We start from the raw sequence: 18323 nt of genomic DNA, 5'->3' as shown, positions 1-18323 counted from the left end.
GTCAAATGGAATGGCAGAGCCACTAACCTAGACACTCCTCCATGGTGGTCTCTGCATAGAGGTGACTGAAGTAGTTTGGGGTAGCTTGTTTCCCTAGTATTACTGATGCTGTTTTACACACCTTATGTAGTTGGCAATTAGTCTGCCAGCAAAAAAGTCAAAACGGATTCAAGAGATGCTCTGAAAGATTATGCTCTTTGTTCAGCTGGTGAATCTGTTAAGACACCAAGAGAGACTCTGAAAAGCAGAGTACTTGGATTCAAGGGCTACACCGTGTGTGTGAGGAAGGATAAGTATGGGTCAGATCAAAATCGAGTCTTTAGCCTAACTCCAAAAGCATTGGACTGGTTTGTTTTATGGCTGTGACTTGGTCTTCTGTGGATGCAAGTTCATACAATTTGCTTTTAAATCCTACTTAAGCTCTAAGTCGGGGTAGGCAAACTACAGCCGGAGGGCCACATCCAGCCCTCCAGACATTTTAATCTGGCCATCAAGCTCCAGATTCTGTGCTGCTCCTGGAAGCAGCAGTGTGTGTCCCATCTCTGCTCCTATGCGTAAGGGCAGCCAGGGGGCTCCATGCACTGCCCCAACCCCAAGCACAGCCCCTGCAGCTCCCATTGGCTGGGAACTGCAGCAGCAGCGCCTGTGGACGGGGCAGGGCGCAGAGCTGCCTGACCACACCTCTGCTATAGGAGCCGGAGGGAGGACATGCTGCTACTTCGTCTTTGTCTTCAAGCATGTATGGCTGCCATACAATTTCCATACCCAGATGTGGCCCTTGAGCCAAAATATTTACCCACTCCTGCTCTAAGTGCTACAGTCCCAATCTCCCAGACGGTGATTCTAGATTGAAAACCAAGTAGTACTGGCCACAGACACTAAAGCAATCAAGGCGAACGTGACTGAGATGTCATGGTAGGTTTAATCTCCGCTTTCTCTGTGTGTACACAGAAGCTACTTACAGAGTGTCTTTCCCCAATTCTCTTGATCAAAACTAATTCAGGACTGGATCCAGGATGCTTTCTTAGTGTCTGAACAGGCCCAACAGTGAACATGAGAATTTCCAGACCAGTGCTCCATCTAGTCCAATAGCCTGTCAAAAGGTTCAAGACTGCCCTGCTGTGAGCAATGATGGAAATACCTGCCCATAAGTGAAATTTCTTTCTGCTTCCTCAGAGTATAAATGACACACCCCTTCAGTCACCCCTGAGAAGGGGTAGTATAAAGGGGGAGGCAGACTGCTGCCCTTCCAGTAGCAGGGGGCTGAACATGTACTTGAAGCCTACATCTAGGACCAACAGAAGTAGGCCATATAATACAGGATGAAGGGACTCTATTCCCCAAGACACACACATCTTTGTGTTATTGCTTCCAGGGATAATCGGCTGAACATGAACTCCCAGTGTGGCACTGACCTAAAGGGCTAATGCAATCTTTGGAAGCATAAATGGGAGAATCTTGAGTAAGACTAGAGGGGCTTTCACTTTTTATTTTTTTATTTTAAATTGGTCATTGAGACCATAGCTGGACTACTGTATCCACAATTCAAAAATGATAAACTGGGGAGGGCTTGGAGGAGAGCCCAGAGAATGATTTAAAGGATTGGAAAACATGCCTTATAGGGAATGGATAGGCTCAAGGTGAGGGATCCAACTAGTCAAGTGCCTAAGTCCCCGTTTTGGCTCCACTGTGATCCACACCACTCCTGCTGAATTCTGTAGGCGCTGAAACTCACATGGTGCCTAAGCTTCTTGTTCAGGGTAAATGTTCCCTCCATGCCTATGTTTCATGCTCCAGCCCAGCCTAGACAGTGACTTTCAAATCAAGGAAAGACCAGCTTTCAGTAACTAAAACCTCATGCAGAGCCTGATCTCATAGTGGCCTCCAAGGAAGCCCACTGGAGCAGCTCTCATTCAAAATCTGGCTGGAGGAGGGGGTAATGGTGGTGCCCACTAGCTCTTAGCCCCAATAGCTAAAGCACTCACCTGGATTATGGGAGACCCAGGTGGAATTTCCACTGCTGAGGTGGGCTCTACCACTGAGCTGTAGGACATTCTGATGTGGGGCGGTCACTGGACAAGAGAATGGGAATGACTGACTGTGTAGCCCAGTGGTAGGGCACTCGCCTCCTGGGTCCAGTCACACATTATTTACACACAGTGGAACAGCTTCCTCAGGAGAAACTGAGCCCCACATCAGAATATCCCAGACCTCCATGGCTAGAGCACACTTGTTCATATGCTCCCTTCTCCCCCTCTGCCAAAGAGGGGGAATTGAACTTGGAGTTCCTGTTTCCCAGGTGTGTTCTAACTTCTGAGCTAGAAGCTGTTTGTAAGGGGGCATTACCCCCTCCAGCCACTTTGTGTGGAGTGGGGCAGAGTCTAACTCAGTCTCATGAGAAATTACTTCAGTGCCTAAACTACCTCACTCCAGATGACAGGTTCCCATTCATGGATTGCTAAGCAGAGATAGGCACCTTTAGGACACACCCCTCTGGTCCACATCTCCCACTGGCTATCTTAGCAGGCTTCCCATCTAACATGGCTTTTGTGAATTGCATTCTTAGGTGCCTATCTCTCTCTATTTGTTAGAGGAAGCTTAGGTACCTAACTTGGCATTATGGATCTCCATGTTTTTTCCTGTGACTTTCTGGATGCCTAAAAGTTAGGTGCCATGATGCTCAGCATTGCAACACCTGAGTCCTTTCATGAATCCCACCCAAGGAGCACTAGGATAGTTAGTCTCACAGAGAAGGCTAATGGGTGACTTGGTCAGCCAACAGGTATCTAGAGGGGGAACACATACCTGCTCAGGCATAGGTGAGGTTTTTTGCAGGAGTGGGTAGGTGAGATTCTGTGGCCTGCATTGTGCAGGAGGTCAGACTAGATCATAATGGTCCTTTCTGACCTTAGTATCTATGATTGTCTCTTCAGTCTAGCAGACAAAGATATAACAAGCCAATGTCTGGAAACTGATGCTAGAGACCTTCAGACTGGAAATAATTGCCCTCTTAAAAATTTAGACCTTAACCACTGGAAGAATTTACCAAGGCTCATGGTAGATTCTTAATCAATGGCAGCTAGTAAATTAAGATAGCAGATCTTTCAGAAAAACATCTGTAGTTCAAAAGGAATTATTTTGGAGTTCTATGGCTTGTTACGCAGGAGGCAATTAGATCACAGTGGTCCTTTCTGGCCTTGGAATCTAGTAATCTAATTCAGTTACCTGCTTAACCTTAACTGATAGGGCTCATTCTGATTCCCCCCCAATTGGTTAAGTTAAACACAAGTTTCAAACTAGCCAAAGAGACCAGGAAAAGGGAGAAACTCTCAAAGTGAAATGAAATGTTTAATGGATTTAAAACACACACAGCATACTTTCTGTGAACTAGAGTATCTAAACTTTAAATGACATCAGTGTTGTCCTTGCAGGCTTGTTCAGAACCACTAGTGTGAATGGTAACCATGAGATGCTTGTTTTCAGATAACTTGGACTTCACTATCAGCAGGGCGCTATGTACAACTGACAGATGCTACTGAGCAACAGGAGCTGGTGATCAGCTACCTTCCCCTCAGTCATATTGCTGCTCAAATGATTGATATTTGGCTGCCAATAAAATGTGGTGCACAAGTTTTCTTTGCTCAACCAGATGCACTGAAGGTAAGGACTACGCTACTTAATCTAGATCCCTATAGACAGTAACAGGGCTGTATCTTGGGGGGAGGAGTGTTGTCACAAGGAAACCTAGGTTGGCCATGAACAAAGCTGACAATCCCAAGAAATTCAGATTGTTTATCCAAGTAATAATAAATTACACCAATTTTGTAACATAAAACAGACCCTTAAACTTGAGACACAAGCAAGTAACTTGCATCTATTCACCTTTCTGCTGCGTATGGTACAAAGATGGATAAGGTGACCATGTACTCTGAATCTATATGAATATATTGGGTCCTTATGTCATTTTCAGACACTCTATTCTGCAACTTTCCTTTCTAATAGCAGGGTAGTGCCATGGGTTTACTGGCCATACTCCAAAATCTCTACCCTGATATGCAAAGGGCCAGGTTTTTGCCCTTCATGCAGAGTTGGCACATGTGCATCTGGGGTCCAAGCAAGGGGCATTAACGTGCCCTGGCCTTTGAAAACCAGAGTTTCTGACAAGCACTCAGAAAGCAAACTCCTCTCCACGTTGCTAGCAATACAAAAAGGCAAGGTGGCTAGTATGAATGTTTCAGGGCTAGACTAATTGCTGAGCATGAGAGGTTAGTTTCTGGGGGCACTTAGCTTTTGCTTGGGAGTGACATTTGACACTAATCTGGAGTCCACAGTATAGTAGCACTATGGCATATTGTGAGTTGGATTCCTGAAAGTTGAAATGAGGGCTGATTCTGGGTTTGTGCCCCTTGAAGATGAGTGTACTATAGGAATGGAGTACTCTACTCATTTGTAATAAATACTGACTTAATCCACTGTCGGTGGCTTTTGGAAGGAAATCTAGGTGTCAACTAGAAACCTCTTCTGAACAAAAGTGGTTTTAAACATTTAAAATTCTACTTCATTTAGGGCAGCTTGATAGACACATTACGGGAGGTCAGACCAACAGCTTTTATGGGAGTTCCTCGCGTCTGGGAGAAAATACAAGAAAAAATGAAATCTGTGGGTGCAAAATCATCTGCTCTCAGAAGAAGAGTGGCAGCATGGGCTAAGGAAGTAGGATTACAAACTAACCTGAAACGGATGAATGGGTAAATTTTTTTAAAAAGCAATTTATATGCAGCCTGTAGATCCTAATAGCATATTTTGCTCTTCTGTTGGGATGCTATCAAACGTAATATACAGGATTCTGTCTTTAACTAATGGTCTGTTGTAAAAAGTTAAGAGCATCTTCTGAAACTAAGTAGAAGCTTGGCTGTCTAGGCTGTTCAAGGACTAGTGAAGAGTTCTGCACTTAGGAAGGAAGAATCCCATGCACTGCTACAGGCTGGAGACCGACTGGCTAAGCAGCAGTTCTGCAGGAAAGGACCTGGGGATTACAGTGGACGAGAAGCTGGATATCAGCAGTGTGCCATTGTTGCCAAGAAGGCCAATGGTCTATTGGGCTGTATTAGTAGGAGCATTGCCAGCAGATCGAGGGAAGTGATTATTCTCCTCTATTTGGCAACTGGAGTACTGCATCCAGTTTTGGGTCCCCCCCCCACTACAGAAGGGATGTGGACAAATTGGAGAGAGCCCAGCAGAGGGCAACAAATGATTAGGGGGCTGGGACACATTCTCTTATGAGGAGAGGCTGAGGAAACTGGGGTTATTTAGCCTGCAGAAGAAAAGAGGGGAGATTTGATAGCAGCCTTCAATTACCTGAAGGGGAGGTTCCGAAGAGGATGGAGCTCAGCTGTTCTCAGTGGTGGCAGATGACAAACGAGAAGCAGTAGTCTTAAGTTGCAGTGGGGGAGGTCTAGGTTGGATATTAGGAAACACTTTCACTAAGAGGGTGGTGAAGCACTAGAATGGGTTACCTAGGAAGGTGGTTAAGGCCTGGCTTGACAAAGCCTTGGCTGGGATGGTTTAGTTGGGGTTGGCCCTGCTTTGAGCAGGGGATTGGACTAGATGACCTCCTGAGGGCTCTTCCAACCCTAATAATCTATGATAAGAGACTAACCTGAGTCTCTTTCAATTCTTCTTTTAAAGGGCTTCTGAACTCCCAGTGGACTTCCGTCTAGCCAGGCAGTTGGTGTATAAAAAAGTTCGGAAGGGTCTCGGGCTGGATCGATGCACAAAATGCTACACTGGGGCTGCCCCAATTACTAAAGAGACTCTGGAGTATTTCCTGAGTCTGGACATTCCTGTGTATGAGTTGTATGGCATGAGCGAGAGCTCTGGACCTCACACAGTCTCTCTTCCAGACACATTCAGGATCACTAGGTATGTATTCCTCATTGTGGAGAGGAACTAGATAACTGACTCTTACATAAAGAAGAACTTCATTAGAGTTTCTCTCATACCAGAAACTTATAGACAACTTGGATCACTGCTGCCCTCCACTGAGACAGGCAGCTCCCCTCCTTCAGCCTGTACCAGCATCAGCTAGCCACCAGTAAGAGGGGATTGGGAGCAAGCCAACTTCTCAACTGTATGGCTGAGGTACAGGAATGGTGGAACTTGGCAGTGGCCTATAGAACAGGAGCTCTGTTTTAAAGCCTAAATCAGCCAGGCTCTCTAGGAGGCACAACTGAGAAATGGAGGGATAGAGAGAAACTGGTAAAAGAGGAATAGTCATTTGTTTCTCAGACTTCTACTCTGGCACACAACCATTCTTCATGATATAGTTAATACATCCAGTAATTTGTAATATATTCACATTATCTTTCTTAATCTTTGAAATCACAAGTCCCTGTTTATTCAGTGTTTGGAATAAATAGCTTAATTATAATACAATTTTCTAAACCTAAGGTATTCTAAAACAATCTTCTGAAAACACTAAGGGCAGATCTATACTTAAAACACTGCAGCCAGGCTGCAATGGCACTTCAGTGAAGACCCTACCTGTGCCAGTGGGAGGGCTTCTTCCATCAGTGTAGGTAGTCCACCTCCCTCAGAGGCAGTAACTAAATCAACAGGAGAATTCTCCTGTCAACCCAGTGTTGTCTACACTGGGAGCTAGGTCTGTTTAACTGCATCACTCAGGGGTCTGGATTTTTCATATCCCTGAGCAACATAGTTATAGTGACTTAATTTCCTAGTGTAGACCTGGCCTAAATGCCTAGTACAGGGGTGGCCAAACTTGCTGAAGCCCCGAGCCCTGGCAGGTGCATCTGGCTCTTAAACTTCTGGAGATTATTGTATGCAGCTTGGAGGGTCAGTAAGTTTGGCCACCCCTGGTCTAGTAGGTCCTAATCTCTCTAGTTAATATCGGATCCATTGTAGGTCTCATTACACTACACTGACAGGCAGCTTATAAACAAATGAATTCCTTGCTGAAAGATGTGACACCACAAAGCCATGAGACATACTCAGGTTGTGCAAATACTTTTAAATACTTTTTTTAAATTTTAAGTGGTACTGATAGGGAATATAACAATTTATAGCTTTTAGCATACTGAATCTTAAGGAGAATGTGTCCCTGTTTTAGCTGTGGAAAAGAGATTATAGGCTGCCGGACAATGATTTACAAGCCAGACAATGATGGCAGTGGAGAGATCTGTTTCTCAGGTAGACACATCTTTATGGGCTATTTGAACATGGAAGATAAAACCAAAGAGGCCATTGATGATGAAGGCTGGCTCCATTCGGGTGATCTTGGCAAGCATGACAAGAATGGATTCCTTTACATCACTGGAAGAATTAAAGGTAATACCTCATCCTTGGTTTGAACTGTCTGGCTGCACCATCCTGTACTATGAACTGTTACTACTTGCAAGCTAAGTAGGCCTCTATCGTGACTTGGTATCAAATAAGTACCTCAGGAGTTATCCACTTATGACCTAGCCTGGCATCAAGGTGATGTGGTAGGGTATTCTAAATGTGGTGTAAAAATGCTACAAAACTAAAGAACAAATTGTAGAAGTCAAGACTTCAAAAGGGGGTGGGGGGTTTAAAGAGCCAGTGGCCTGCTCTGCAACATATTGTCTAAGGCTGAGTCTTGCTGGCTATAGTCTGACTTCAGGGAATCAAGACTGGCAGAGTAACTCTTCTAGTTTCAATGGGCTGTGGTATTAGCTCTTACCACATCATCCACCTTCTCAGTCAGATGAGCCAGCTATTTGGATATAAAACTTTATTAAGGGAAGCCATTCCCAGGAGTGGCCTGTATATGCCACTCCTTGCTATGAAGGACACCTACTTAGATCACAGATCTGCTTTTGTATCTGTCCTATAGAAACTTGATTTATCTGTCCTAGTGTGTCCTCTTCAGAGAGAAATAGTTGATCCTTCCACCTTTGCGCTGTCAGTAGCACAAGCGTACTAGGGGAGGCAGTGGGGGGGGGAAAGGATTAGCATTTCCCTCAGGGGGATGGGAGGGAAACTCTCTGGCAGCAGATCATTATACTGCAGATGTAGGAGGCACTGCTTGGCCGTATAGGGTATCTTCCACTAGGGTTCTGGTGTGTACAGGCTCCATTCACTGAGTGGTGGGGGGGCAGTTGGGGGGTTTTTTCTTTGGCCTCCTCTATACAGCTGTTTATACCCATGCTATCTGGGCATGTGCTATCTGTACCCCTACATTCTACTGTAAGGGAAGAATAGCCTTCGTCCCATCTCCCTCGGCCCCTTATCCTCTTCTCAAAGGGTCTAAAACTGCCTAGTTCTGAGCCACTGTAGCAATGTCCCCCTCCTGTCTCGCAGCTCTAGGGCACCTCAGACTGTCGCTGTCTACCCCTACCCAAATACATGGCTGGTCTTCAGTCTTTTGAGTACTGAATAGGCACCCCTCTGCATTGGCACAGACAGGGAAGAATCTGCCTCTGGGTCCTCCTCTAGTACTGGTAGCCAGGTATCAGAACTGGAGTTCTAGTAAGGACTGGGTTAAATAGGGTCCCTCCCTGCCTGGGGTGTAGAAGTATGGCCCAAGACCCTTCCTTCAAGGAAAAGAGTAGTGAACAGTCAAGTAACAATAGCTTAATGGCTCCAAATGACCCCTACAGCAACAGCTCAAACTCCATAATCCCAGATGGTGGAGTCTCCCCAGGACCTAAGCACAAATAAGGCCAAGGGAGGGGATGGGGAAGAACGACTAATGGCAGATAGGGCTGAAGATCTTTTTTGTTCTTTGAATGCAAAAGAACAGCTAGTCTCTTTGCTCTTGGGGGCAGTTCCTCTCTGGGCTTTCCTAAAGGGAAGATTCTCCAGATCCTAGTTGGATCTGCACAAGTCAGGATGACCATTGTCCCAGGGAATCTTAGAGTACTAAGCTGTTAAAAGGTTCACCAAAAATAACCTGATACTCAAGGCCCCATGTACTACATAGCCAACTGTACCTAAAATTCTTCAGTCCTAAGTTCTCCAGTGCATTAGTGAAACTCCCCTCTACAGCAGTTTCAAATCTGTTAGTCACTTGTGTATTTTAATAGCACAGCAGACCATGTATGTCTTTATTAAATTGACTTTTAGGGACACATCATTGTTTGGTAGCTACAAGACTGAAGTTGGCTGTCTAACATGTGCAAGTGCTGTAATCTTTGCATATGTCAACTTGTCTCTGAAACCTACACTTCTCAAAACACAACTGAAACTAGTGAAAAATCGCATTTTCATAGTTATGCCTTACTGTCTTCTAGAGCTCATCATTACTGCTGGAGGGGAGAATATCCCTCCTGTTCCAATTGAAGATGCTGTAAAGGAGGCTGTTCCTATAATTAGCAATGCTATGTTAGTTGGAGACAAGGCAAAATTCCTTGCTATGCTTCTAACTCTGAAGGTATGGTTCTTTCCATTATCTCCTAATAAGTAGCCAGAAAATAAGATGAGCTATCTATCGCCTTAGCAGAATAGCTGTACTCTGAGAATAGAAGAGTTAAGAGGGCTTGTTGCTGTCAAATCAAAGATCTGAAACTGTATCTAATACCTGCAAATAAGCATTTCACAAACTAATCTTCTGATAAACACCAAACAGCAAGTCATGCTGTAACTTTAAATTACAAGAACCTGACTGTAAGAAGTACATGGGAGCAACTGACTGCATGTTTAGATTCTATGGCTATAGTTTGGTTATGAAGAGGTGCAATTCATCCCTCTATATACATATTCAGCAAAATAGAAGGGAGTTGAAGTTGAGGACATGGAAGCAGTAAGATGCAAGAGGGAAAATGTGGTTCTCACTTGTAGTTCCTCCCCAAACCTCACCCACCATAGCAGTGACAAGCTGTAGCTTCTTTGTTTAAATCTGATTTGCTTTAAAAGTTTCCCAGGTTGGTAATGACAAGCTCAAGAGCCTGTAAAAACACCTGTTTTGATCTTTTTACCAAGTAAGATTGAGCTCTAGATTTCTGCAGGCTAGTTCCCACTCTCCATAATAAGAGCTGTTGGGTGCTGAGCTGTTAAGAGACCGTGACAAAGCAGTATGGGAAGCCTGTGCTGCATGCCTCTCCCAGATTCAATGCATTTCTTTTTCTAACTCCTAGAAATGCCCCCAATAATCAATGGGAAAAGAGCGTGAACCACAACTGTAGCTGTAACAAAATTAGCCCTAGAAATCCTTTACCTACTTCTAGAGCAGCCTAGGTGCTGAACAATTTTCCCCCAGCATGCTGAGATCTGAGGGGTTTCACTTGAACATCATCTCCTTCAACTACCAGGCGTCAGTGAATTGGTAAACACATCACCTTGGTGCAATAGCTTCTGGCTGTCTGCTTAGGATCAGCCAAGGTAGTAAGAAAATAAACTTTGCTGGGTTAAATAAGCATGTGACTGTAGAAAAGAACTACTTTTTTTTCTGTAGTGTAGAACCAGTGAAGTCATGGTTTTTCTGTCCTTCCTCTTACAGTGCACTGTAAATGAAGAAACAGGGGAACCAGAGGACGACCTTACTCAGGAAGCCATAGCATACTGTCTCAGATTAGGCAGCAAAGCTACAAAAGTCTCAGACATTGTAGGTGGCAAAGACAAAGCTGTTGATGCTGCTATCCAGAAGGGAATTGCATTAGTCAATGAGAGAGCCACCTCAAATGCTCAGAAAGTACAGAAGTGGGTCATTCTAGAAAAAGACTTCTCAATCTCTGGTGGAGAGCTAGGTAAGTGACCTGAGCTGCTACTACACTAGAAACAAATGCTGGACTCCTGATTTCAAATTAGGGGGTGGCTCATCTTCTCATTGCCCTAAAGTCCTGAGTGATGTGATCTCTTGCATGTATTATGATACTAAAGGCAGTCTTAGAATCATAGAATATCAGGGTTGGAAGGGACCCCTGAAGGTCATCTAGTCCAACCCCCTGCTCGAAGCAGGACCAATTCCCAGTTAAATCATCCCAGCCAGGGCTTTGTCAAGCCTGACCTTAAAAACCTCTAGAAGGAGATTCTACCACCTCCCTAGGTAACGCATTCCAGTGTTTCACCACCCTCTTAGTGAAAAAGTTTTTCCTAATATCCAATCTAAACCTCCCCCACTGCAACTTGAGACCATTACTCCTTGTTCTGTCATCTGCTACCATTGAGAACAGTCTAGAGCCATCCTCTTTGGAACCCCCTTTCAGGTAGTTGAAAGCAGCTATCAAATCCCCCCTCATTATTCTCTTCTGCAGGCTAAACAATCCCAGCTCCCTCAGCCTCTCCTCATAAGTCATGTGTTCTAGACCCCTAATCATTTTTGTTGCCCTTCGCTGGACTCTCTCCAATTTATCCACATCCTTCTTGTAGTGTGGGGCCCAAAACTGGACACAGTACTCCAGATGAGGCCTCACCAATGTCGAATAGAGGGGAACGATCACGTCCCTCGATCTGCTCGCTATGCCCCTACTTATACATCCCAAAATGCCATTGGCCTTCTTGGCAACAAGGGCACACTGCTGACTCATATCCAGCTTCTCGTCCACTGACACCCCTAGGTCCTCTTCCGCAGAACTGCTGCCTAGCCATTCGGTCCCTAGTCTGTAGCTGTGCATTGGGTTCTTCCGTCCTAAGTGCAGGACCCTGCACTTATCCTTATTGAACCTCATCAGATTTCTTTTGGCCCAATCCTCCAATTTGTCTAGGTCCCTTCTGTATCCTATCCCTCCCCTCCAGCGTATCTACCACTCCTCCCAGTTTAGTATCATCCACAAGTCTTAAACTGCCCTGTGAATGTACAGTGTGTGTACTCCACTGTGCTGGACACTCAAGCAACAGAACTGTAGGAGCCTGTCAGCTAGGTAGGTTGGACAACAGCCACTTTTGGCACTCTGAAAGTCTGGCATGTAGTAACCAGAAATTGGTTGAGGTTTCTGGTTGACAGGAGAGAGGGGAGGAGATGCTGTCTGGCTTGTGGGTGGAACTGGTTGTGACCTTAGTCTTAGAGTGGGATGGCTTAATATTTCATTCCCAATTCCAACAAGCCTTGCTGGTAACCATCTGCACCCTGGCATCCTGTTGTAGCAACTTGTTGCTGCATCTGTAGCAGTTGAACAGTATCCAAATCTTTGATTTAATGTCCAAGCTTCAAAGTGAACATCCCCCAGAGGTATGGAAATTTGCAGTTTTGGAGTTAATGATTTCTGGTGCCTGCTCCTACTTAGGTCCAAAAGGGCAGAGTACTCTGAGGGGCACAAGTAGGTAGCCATTTGCAGGGCTGCTTAATTGCACTAGGTGAGGGAACCCGGTTAATCTCAGAGCTTGGCTACACTTGCGAGTTATAGCACATTTAAAGCAGCCCTGGGTGCCCTAGCTCACTACCTGTCCACACTGGCAAGGCACATAGAGTGCTCCTGGTACTCCACCTCAGCAAGAAGATTCACTTGTTGTGCCTCGGCTGAAACATCCAGGTGTCAGTGTGAACAAGGTGTTGCGTTACTGCACTCTGCCCTTAAGTCATGTGGCCACTCTTCTAATCGTTTTTGGAATCTCTGCAGGAATGCAGATATGCCCTTCAAAAGCTCAGTTTCTGACAGCTGGCATGCTTATCAGGAGGGAGAGCTGCTATCTGAACTTACCAGACAGCAGGCTGACATGCTTTCAGCCCCCCAACCCACTCTCTCCTCCCCCCCCATACACACAACATGCTCCTTGTCAACTCCACCCCCCCATTTGAAAAGCATGTTGCAGCCACTTGCATGCTGGGATAGCTACCACCATGCACTGCTCTCTGGCCATTGCAAGAGCTGCTAATGTGCACTTGTTGTGTCTGTGTGGACAGATTGCAGCGCTTTCCCTACTGCACTCTACAAAGGCTGGTTTAACTCAAAGCGCTCTACATCTGCAAGCCATCTGTAGCCATGCCCTTGAAAACAAGTGAATACTGTAACCATCTTCTCTTAAAGAATGTGCCAGAGCCTAAACTCCCTCCTGGAGGATTGCAGTAAGCTGCCTCAGGCTGTCATGCACCTCCCCTCTGTGGTGCCCACCCACCAAGAACCATTCAGTTCCTGGCCTGCCAAATGACTCTGGTGCCTGGATAGGCTTGAGCCCAAGATCAGGCATTTCTGTTCACTACAGCCCTGGAAGTCTAGATGGTATGGGAAGCCAAGGCTTACACCTTCTCTCCCTGGCTCTGAGGCCAGCAGCCTTGCTGCTTCCTTCCATTTGTGTACACTTCCCCATTCAGCAGTTTTTTCTTGTGCCTTCCACCCTGATGTTAAGTGATTTCCTTCCAAGATGGGAAACCATAGTAACTAAGGGAGACTTTCCAAGTTGGATGCCCAACTGTCTTTTGTGCCTTTCTCTAGAATCAGGAAGCAGCCTTGCTTCAAGACAAACTTTTTGGAATTGGTCTTAGTAGGATAAATAACAGTTAAAATACTTCCCTCTTACAGGCCCAACAATGAAACTGAAGAGGCCTGTTGTAACAAAGATGTATAAAGATACAATAGACCACTTCTTCACTGTGGAAACCACATCAGCAAATCCTCTTTCAAAGTAACCTTGGAATACTGCAGGTCTCAACATACAGTTCTCAACTCTTCTACTGCTGTGTAAGTGTGTGTGCGTGCTGTTCATTGCTTTGACTCCCAAATGAAGGAATAAATGCATCTCTGAAATAAACCAGGTTTAATATTGTAGCCCTGCAATCACTGTATTTGTATACATTCCTGACTCTAGTTATTGGTGATGCTGCACTAACATTCCCTCTCTTTGGATGGACTTTTTCTAATGGCCATGGTCGGCTCAATCAGTTGTGTATCATATATGGGCAAATAGAATCTCAGCAAAAGTTAAATAGTTACAATATTTTAATAGTACCATGGCATTACTTTGTATTGTAAAAACCATGATAACTTATTTTTTTCCACCAAAGTTTTTTTGTCTGAAAATGAATGTAAACACAAGCAGGAATCTTGGTTTCTTTGTAGTTACACTTGAGGGCTGGGGTACTTTTTTTAATAGCAATGACTTCTGTAAGTAAATTATACATACAGCATATAAAGGATTTCTATACAGTGGATACAAAATATAGGTTTACTTGGTTCATTGTATAATACTTTTTTTGGTTGGGATATCAAAGCCATAAACTTGTTGAAACTATACGGTGCATATGTTGTAAGAAGCATTCCAGCAAAGGGAGTCTGATAGAGCTGACAAAATCCTGTCCCTTCTGACTTGTTCCTCAGTTGTCCCACAACCCTGGAATGTCTTAAACTTCTCACAGGTAGAACTTCTAGGTTTTTATGGCGTAGTACACTTGGGGTGAGTGAAGTCTTAATGACTTCTTGCAAGTATACTTTTAGGACTGTAATGGACTGAACAGTTTTTAAAGGTTAATTGTCTTTGAAAAGAGAAATAATGCATGCATTAGGAAATGCTCCACTGATTGGTATTGCCTTTTCTGGCAAAAGGGTTAATTTATTAGGGGGAGGTTCCCCCTCAGTGGGGGTGTGGAGGGAACTAGGTGTGGTGCTGCATTTCTATAACTTCAAGCAGTCTTGCACTGTAGGCCCCTCTACAGAAGCAAGCAACTGTTACTGAATTCATGGATGCTTACAGTAAACTCTATTCTACTCAGGGGCACCTTGCCTGATGTGAACAGGCATATCAGTTATCTTCTACTCTATGCCTGGATGAGTAAATTAGCTCTGCTTACCCCCTCCTTTTAAGCAGTTATGATATGGTAGTCATGCAGAAATCTGTATCATTATGAAGGCCTAACTCCAACTAAGTTTCAGGGACCTTAAATGTTTTAAAGATCTAATTTTTTTTGAGAAACTTGTATTCATCTGTGATCGTGAACAACACTGTATGAACCATGTATGAGATTGTGAAGGATTGAACAAGTGCAATCATTCTAGCTACTTTCAGACTAACTCTTGTCGTCTTCAGTTCATTATCTTTGTCAGTGCCTGGAGTGGATGGGTCAGGCAGAGGAATATATATGAATGAATTATTATAAGGCATCTCAAAAGGCTGAGGAGTACTTCAGGACACAAGGATTAAATGGCTATTCTGACTTGTATATCAAATGAAACTTTGCCATCACTTGAGCTACATCAGGGTTTGTTGTTTAAACTGCCATCTGTAAGATGGCTAGGGAAGGAATTTAAAGCACTTATACAAGAATTGAGGATTGTAAAAAGTAGGGGGCTCTATGTAATTGGAATTATAATGAAGATTCCACATGTGTAAATAAGCTTGTAATTTGATAAAGTGCTATGCACTATTACCATTGACTGCCCTTCTGTATTTATGGGACAAGTGTGAAATGTCAACTCTTAATAAACATCTGAACCTCATTTGTCTTTGAAATAGCATTTCAGTAACTTGCCACAAGGTAGGTTTTAGTTAAATGTCACTAAATGAAGCTTGGACCAGCAAACTAGTGGTGAAGGGGAAGTTGAGTATCTATCTTGGTTCATGGGACAGTAACAAGATTTAGAACAGAGGTACAGAGAGCAAGCTTTCATAAAATCTAAGTGAGGTGACTCAACCCCTCTAGGAACACCACCTGTACATTACATCCTGTTGGTTATAGTGCTGACATTCTGCTAAGACTTTTTTTCTTCATAGTGACTTGCATAACCTTCACTGCCTCTAAAGTAGGGAGAGAAATGGAGACCCTTAACTGTCAGGTTTTAGAACTTAAATGCAAAGCTAACAATCCCTGCTCTAGGGAGGAGGAAGCCTAAAAACAAGCAGTGGACAAGAGTGCAAACTAATTCAGCCCTATAGCTGACTTAACTAGTAGAAGCAGAGAACACTAAGCATTGGAGAATAGAGTACTGTTTAATGGACAACACATTGAACTACCCATCAGCCCTGCAATTAATACCACATTTGCCCACCTGTGCCAGGTAGCTTGGACTCCAGCTAAGGAGCTGTTTGTGGTGTAGATGCTGCAGCCAGAGTCTGAACATGCACTCTGGGACCCTCTGACCTCAAGCTCCTAGATCACAGGTTCTAGCCAAGCTTGAACACCTACAGTACAATTAGTCCTTTTGCCAGGTGACTTGACCTCCAGTTAAGGGTCAGCTGTGGGTAAGTGTGTTAACAGATTAAACTCAAATTAACTTAATCACACTTAATTGTTAGAAATCAATACTTGAAAATTTAAAGAATTTTTTCTATTACAAACATTTGCATTGTGGAAATTAAACATGATTTTTCAATTCACTTTATACAAGTACTATAGTGCAATCTCTTGTGAGCGTAACTTAGACTTTTTTGTTACATAACTGCACTGAAACACAATGTAAAACTTCAGAGCCCATAAGACCACTCAGTTCTCCTCCTTGTTTGTCATAGCAATTGGCTGAACAAGTTTGTTTACATTTACAGGCAATACTGCTGACATTTACAATGTCACCTGAAAGTGAGAACAGGCATTTGCATGGCATTTTTGTAGCCAGCATTGCAAAGTATTTGTGCCAGATATGCTAAACCTTCATATGCCCCTTTGGCTACCATTCCAGAGGACATGCTTCTATGCTGCTGTTTGTGTGTGTTTGGTTTTAAAAAAAAAAAAAAAAAAAAAGACTGACCTCCCTGGCAGGAGGGGGGAGAATTTTGCTCAACCACATTGTCCTTTCATGTTATAGCTGTCTTGGATGATGACTCAGTACATGTTTAGTTTTTTTAAGAATACTGTCACAGCAGATTTGACAAAAAGGTACCAATGTGACCTTTCTAAGGGTAGATACAGCATTTGACCCAAGCTTTAAGAATCTGAAGTGCCTTCCAAAATCTGAGAGGGATGAGGTATGGCACATGCTTTCATAACTCTTAAAAGAGCAACACTCCAATGCAGAAACTACAGAACCTCAACCACCAAAAAAGAGTCAACCTTCTGCTTATGGTATTTGACTCAGATGAGGAATATGCAGTAGTCCACTCTGCTTTGGATCATTATCTAGCAGAACCAGTTATCAGCATGGATGCATGTCTTCTGGAATGGTGATTGAAGCATGAAGGGACATGAATCTCTAGTGCATCTGGCACAAATATCTTATGATGCTGGCTACAAGAGCATTGAGAATACCTGTTCTTGCTTTCAGGTGACATTGTAAATGAGATGTGGGCAGCATTATCTCCTGCAAATTGTCTGAGTAGACTTGTAGGTTCTAAAGTTTTACTTTTTTGAATGCAGTTTGTTTTGTTGTACATAAACTTACAAATGTAGAATTAACTTTCCTCCATGATAATTGCACTACAGTACTTGTATCAGGTGAATTGGAAATATACTTTCTTTTCTCACAGGGCAAATATTTGTGACCAAAAAGAGTGAGCCCTATACACTTCATTACACTTTATAATTGAAATCAATATTTGAAAATACAGAAGACACCCAACTTTAAATGGTATTCTTATTTAACAGTGCAATTAGTCACAATTTTTAAAATCACTTGACAGCTCTAGTAGACATACATGATGTGGCCTATAGAAACAGGTTCCAGCCTAAAAGGGAATTGGGGATGTTTAATAGCCACCTTGTATAAAAGGCTAATAGAAACTCCTTATACAAAACAGTACTTGAGCCTTTTCCTATTAAGATGGCAATTTGGGACTTGTGTCTCTAGAGAACTTGGGGCATGGTCTATTTAACTCCAGTAGCATCAAAGAGAGATTTCTACCTTTTATACAAGGGTGATATAACCAATACACTAGCCTTCCTAAAGTTTAAGGTGAAATAGGGTGTATTCATGTTGCAAATGAACTCCACATTCAAGTACCATCCTAAAGAGCATGTGTTCCTTATTCTAAATGTCCTTTCTCCCTTGAAGTACAGCAAGAGATCTTGGACCTGCTGTTGCAACAAAGGAGCTACCTTGAAATACTAGCTTTAGAAAGTGATGTAAAATAGCCAGTTATGAACTCCAGGAAAGAGCAATGACAGGATTGGTTTTGGAAAGGTAATTAATTCCTTTGAGTGGAATTTAATTGCATCATTACATAGATCCATCAAGCCCAATATAGGGGCCAGCACCAGCTCTTTGAGGAAGGTAGAGAACCTGCCCCCAACAAAAGTTTCTTCCTAGCCTTCTCCAGTTTGAGGCTGGGTTTCTCTTCTGAAACATAAGCCTTAGTTCTGGATAGAACCTCTTTGAAAAATATGCTCATGGTCTTATCCTGGAGTGCTACACATTTACAAAATGTCACTTAACTCTAGAAGTGCTTGATCTACCTTTCACACTTCACTTACCTTTTTACATGGATCTAGAAAGAGAGTGGGACTCTTTTCCACATCACACCCTGCTTTCTCCTGGTGATGATTC

General features: G+C 43.5%; 1 protein-coding gene across 1 annotated transcript in view; it reads left to right on the top strand.

The window, feature by feature from the left end:
• The window catches only part of ACSBG2 (acyl-CoA synthetase bubblegum family member 2), a 40292-nt gene extending 24945 nt beyond the window's left edge, over nucleotides 1-15347 (top strand). Inside the window, exons 9-15 of the mRNA XM_048831182.2 lie at nucleotides 3484-3660; nucleotides 4567-4748; nucleotides 5689-5922; nucleotides 7130-7347; nucleotides 9276-9415; nucleotides 10481-10727; nucleotides 13437-15347. Coding sequence (XP_048687139.1) covers nucleotides 3484-3660; nucleotides 4567-4748; nucleotides 5689-5922; nucleotides 7130-7347; nucleotides 9276-9415; nucleotides 10481-10727; nucleotides 13437-13543 — 1305 coding nt within the window. The 3' untranslated portion in view covers nucleotides 13544-15347. The remainder of the gene's footprint in view (nucleotides 1-3483; nucleotides 3661-4566; nucleotides 4749-5688; nucleotides 5923-7129; nucleotides 7348-9275; nucleotides 9416-10480; nucleotides 10728-13436) is intronic.
• The last annotated feature ends 2976 nt before the right edge of the window (nucleotides 15348-18323 follow it).

This window comes from Caretta caretta, chromosome 25 (genome assembly GCF_965140235.1).
Source record: "Caretta caretta isolate rCarCar2 chromosome 25, rCarCar1.hap1, whole genome shotgun sequence".
In the NCBI taxonomy this organism is placed as follows: Eukaryota; Metazoa; Chordata; order Testudines; family Cheloniidae; genus Caretta; species Caretta caretta.
The sequence above is the reverse complement of the archived record's forward strand: the minus strand, read 5'-3'. Positions and strand labels throughout refer to the sequence as shown.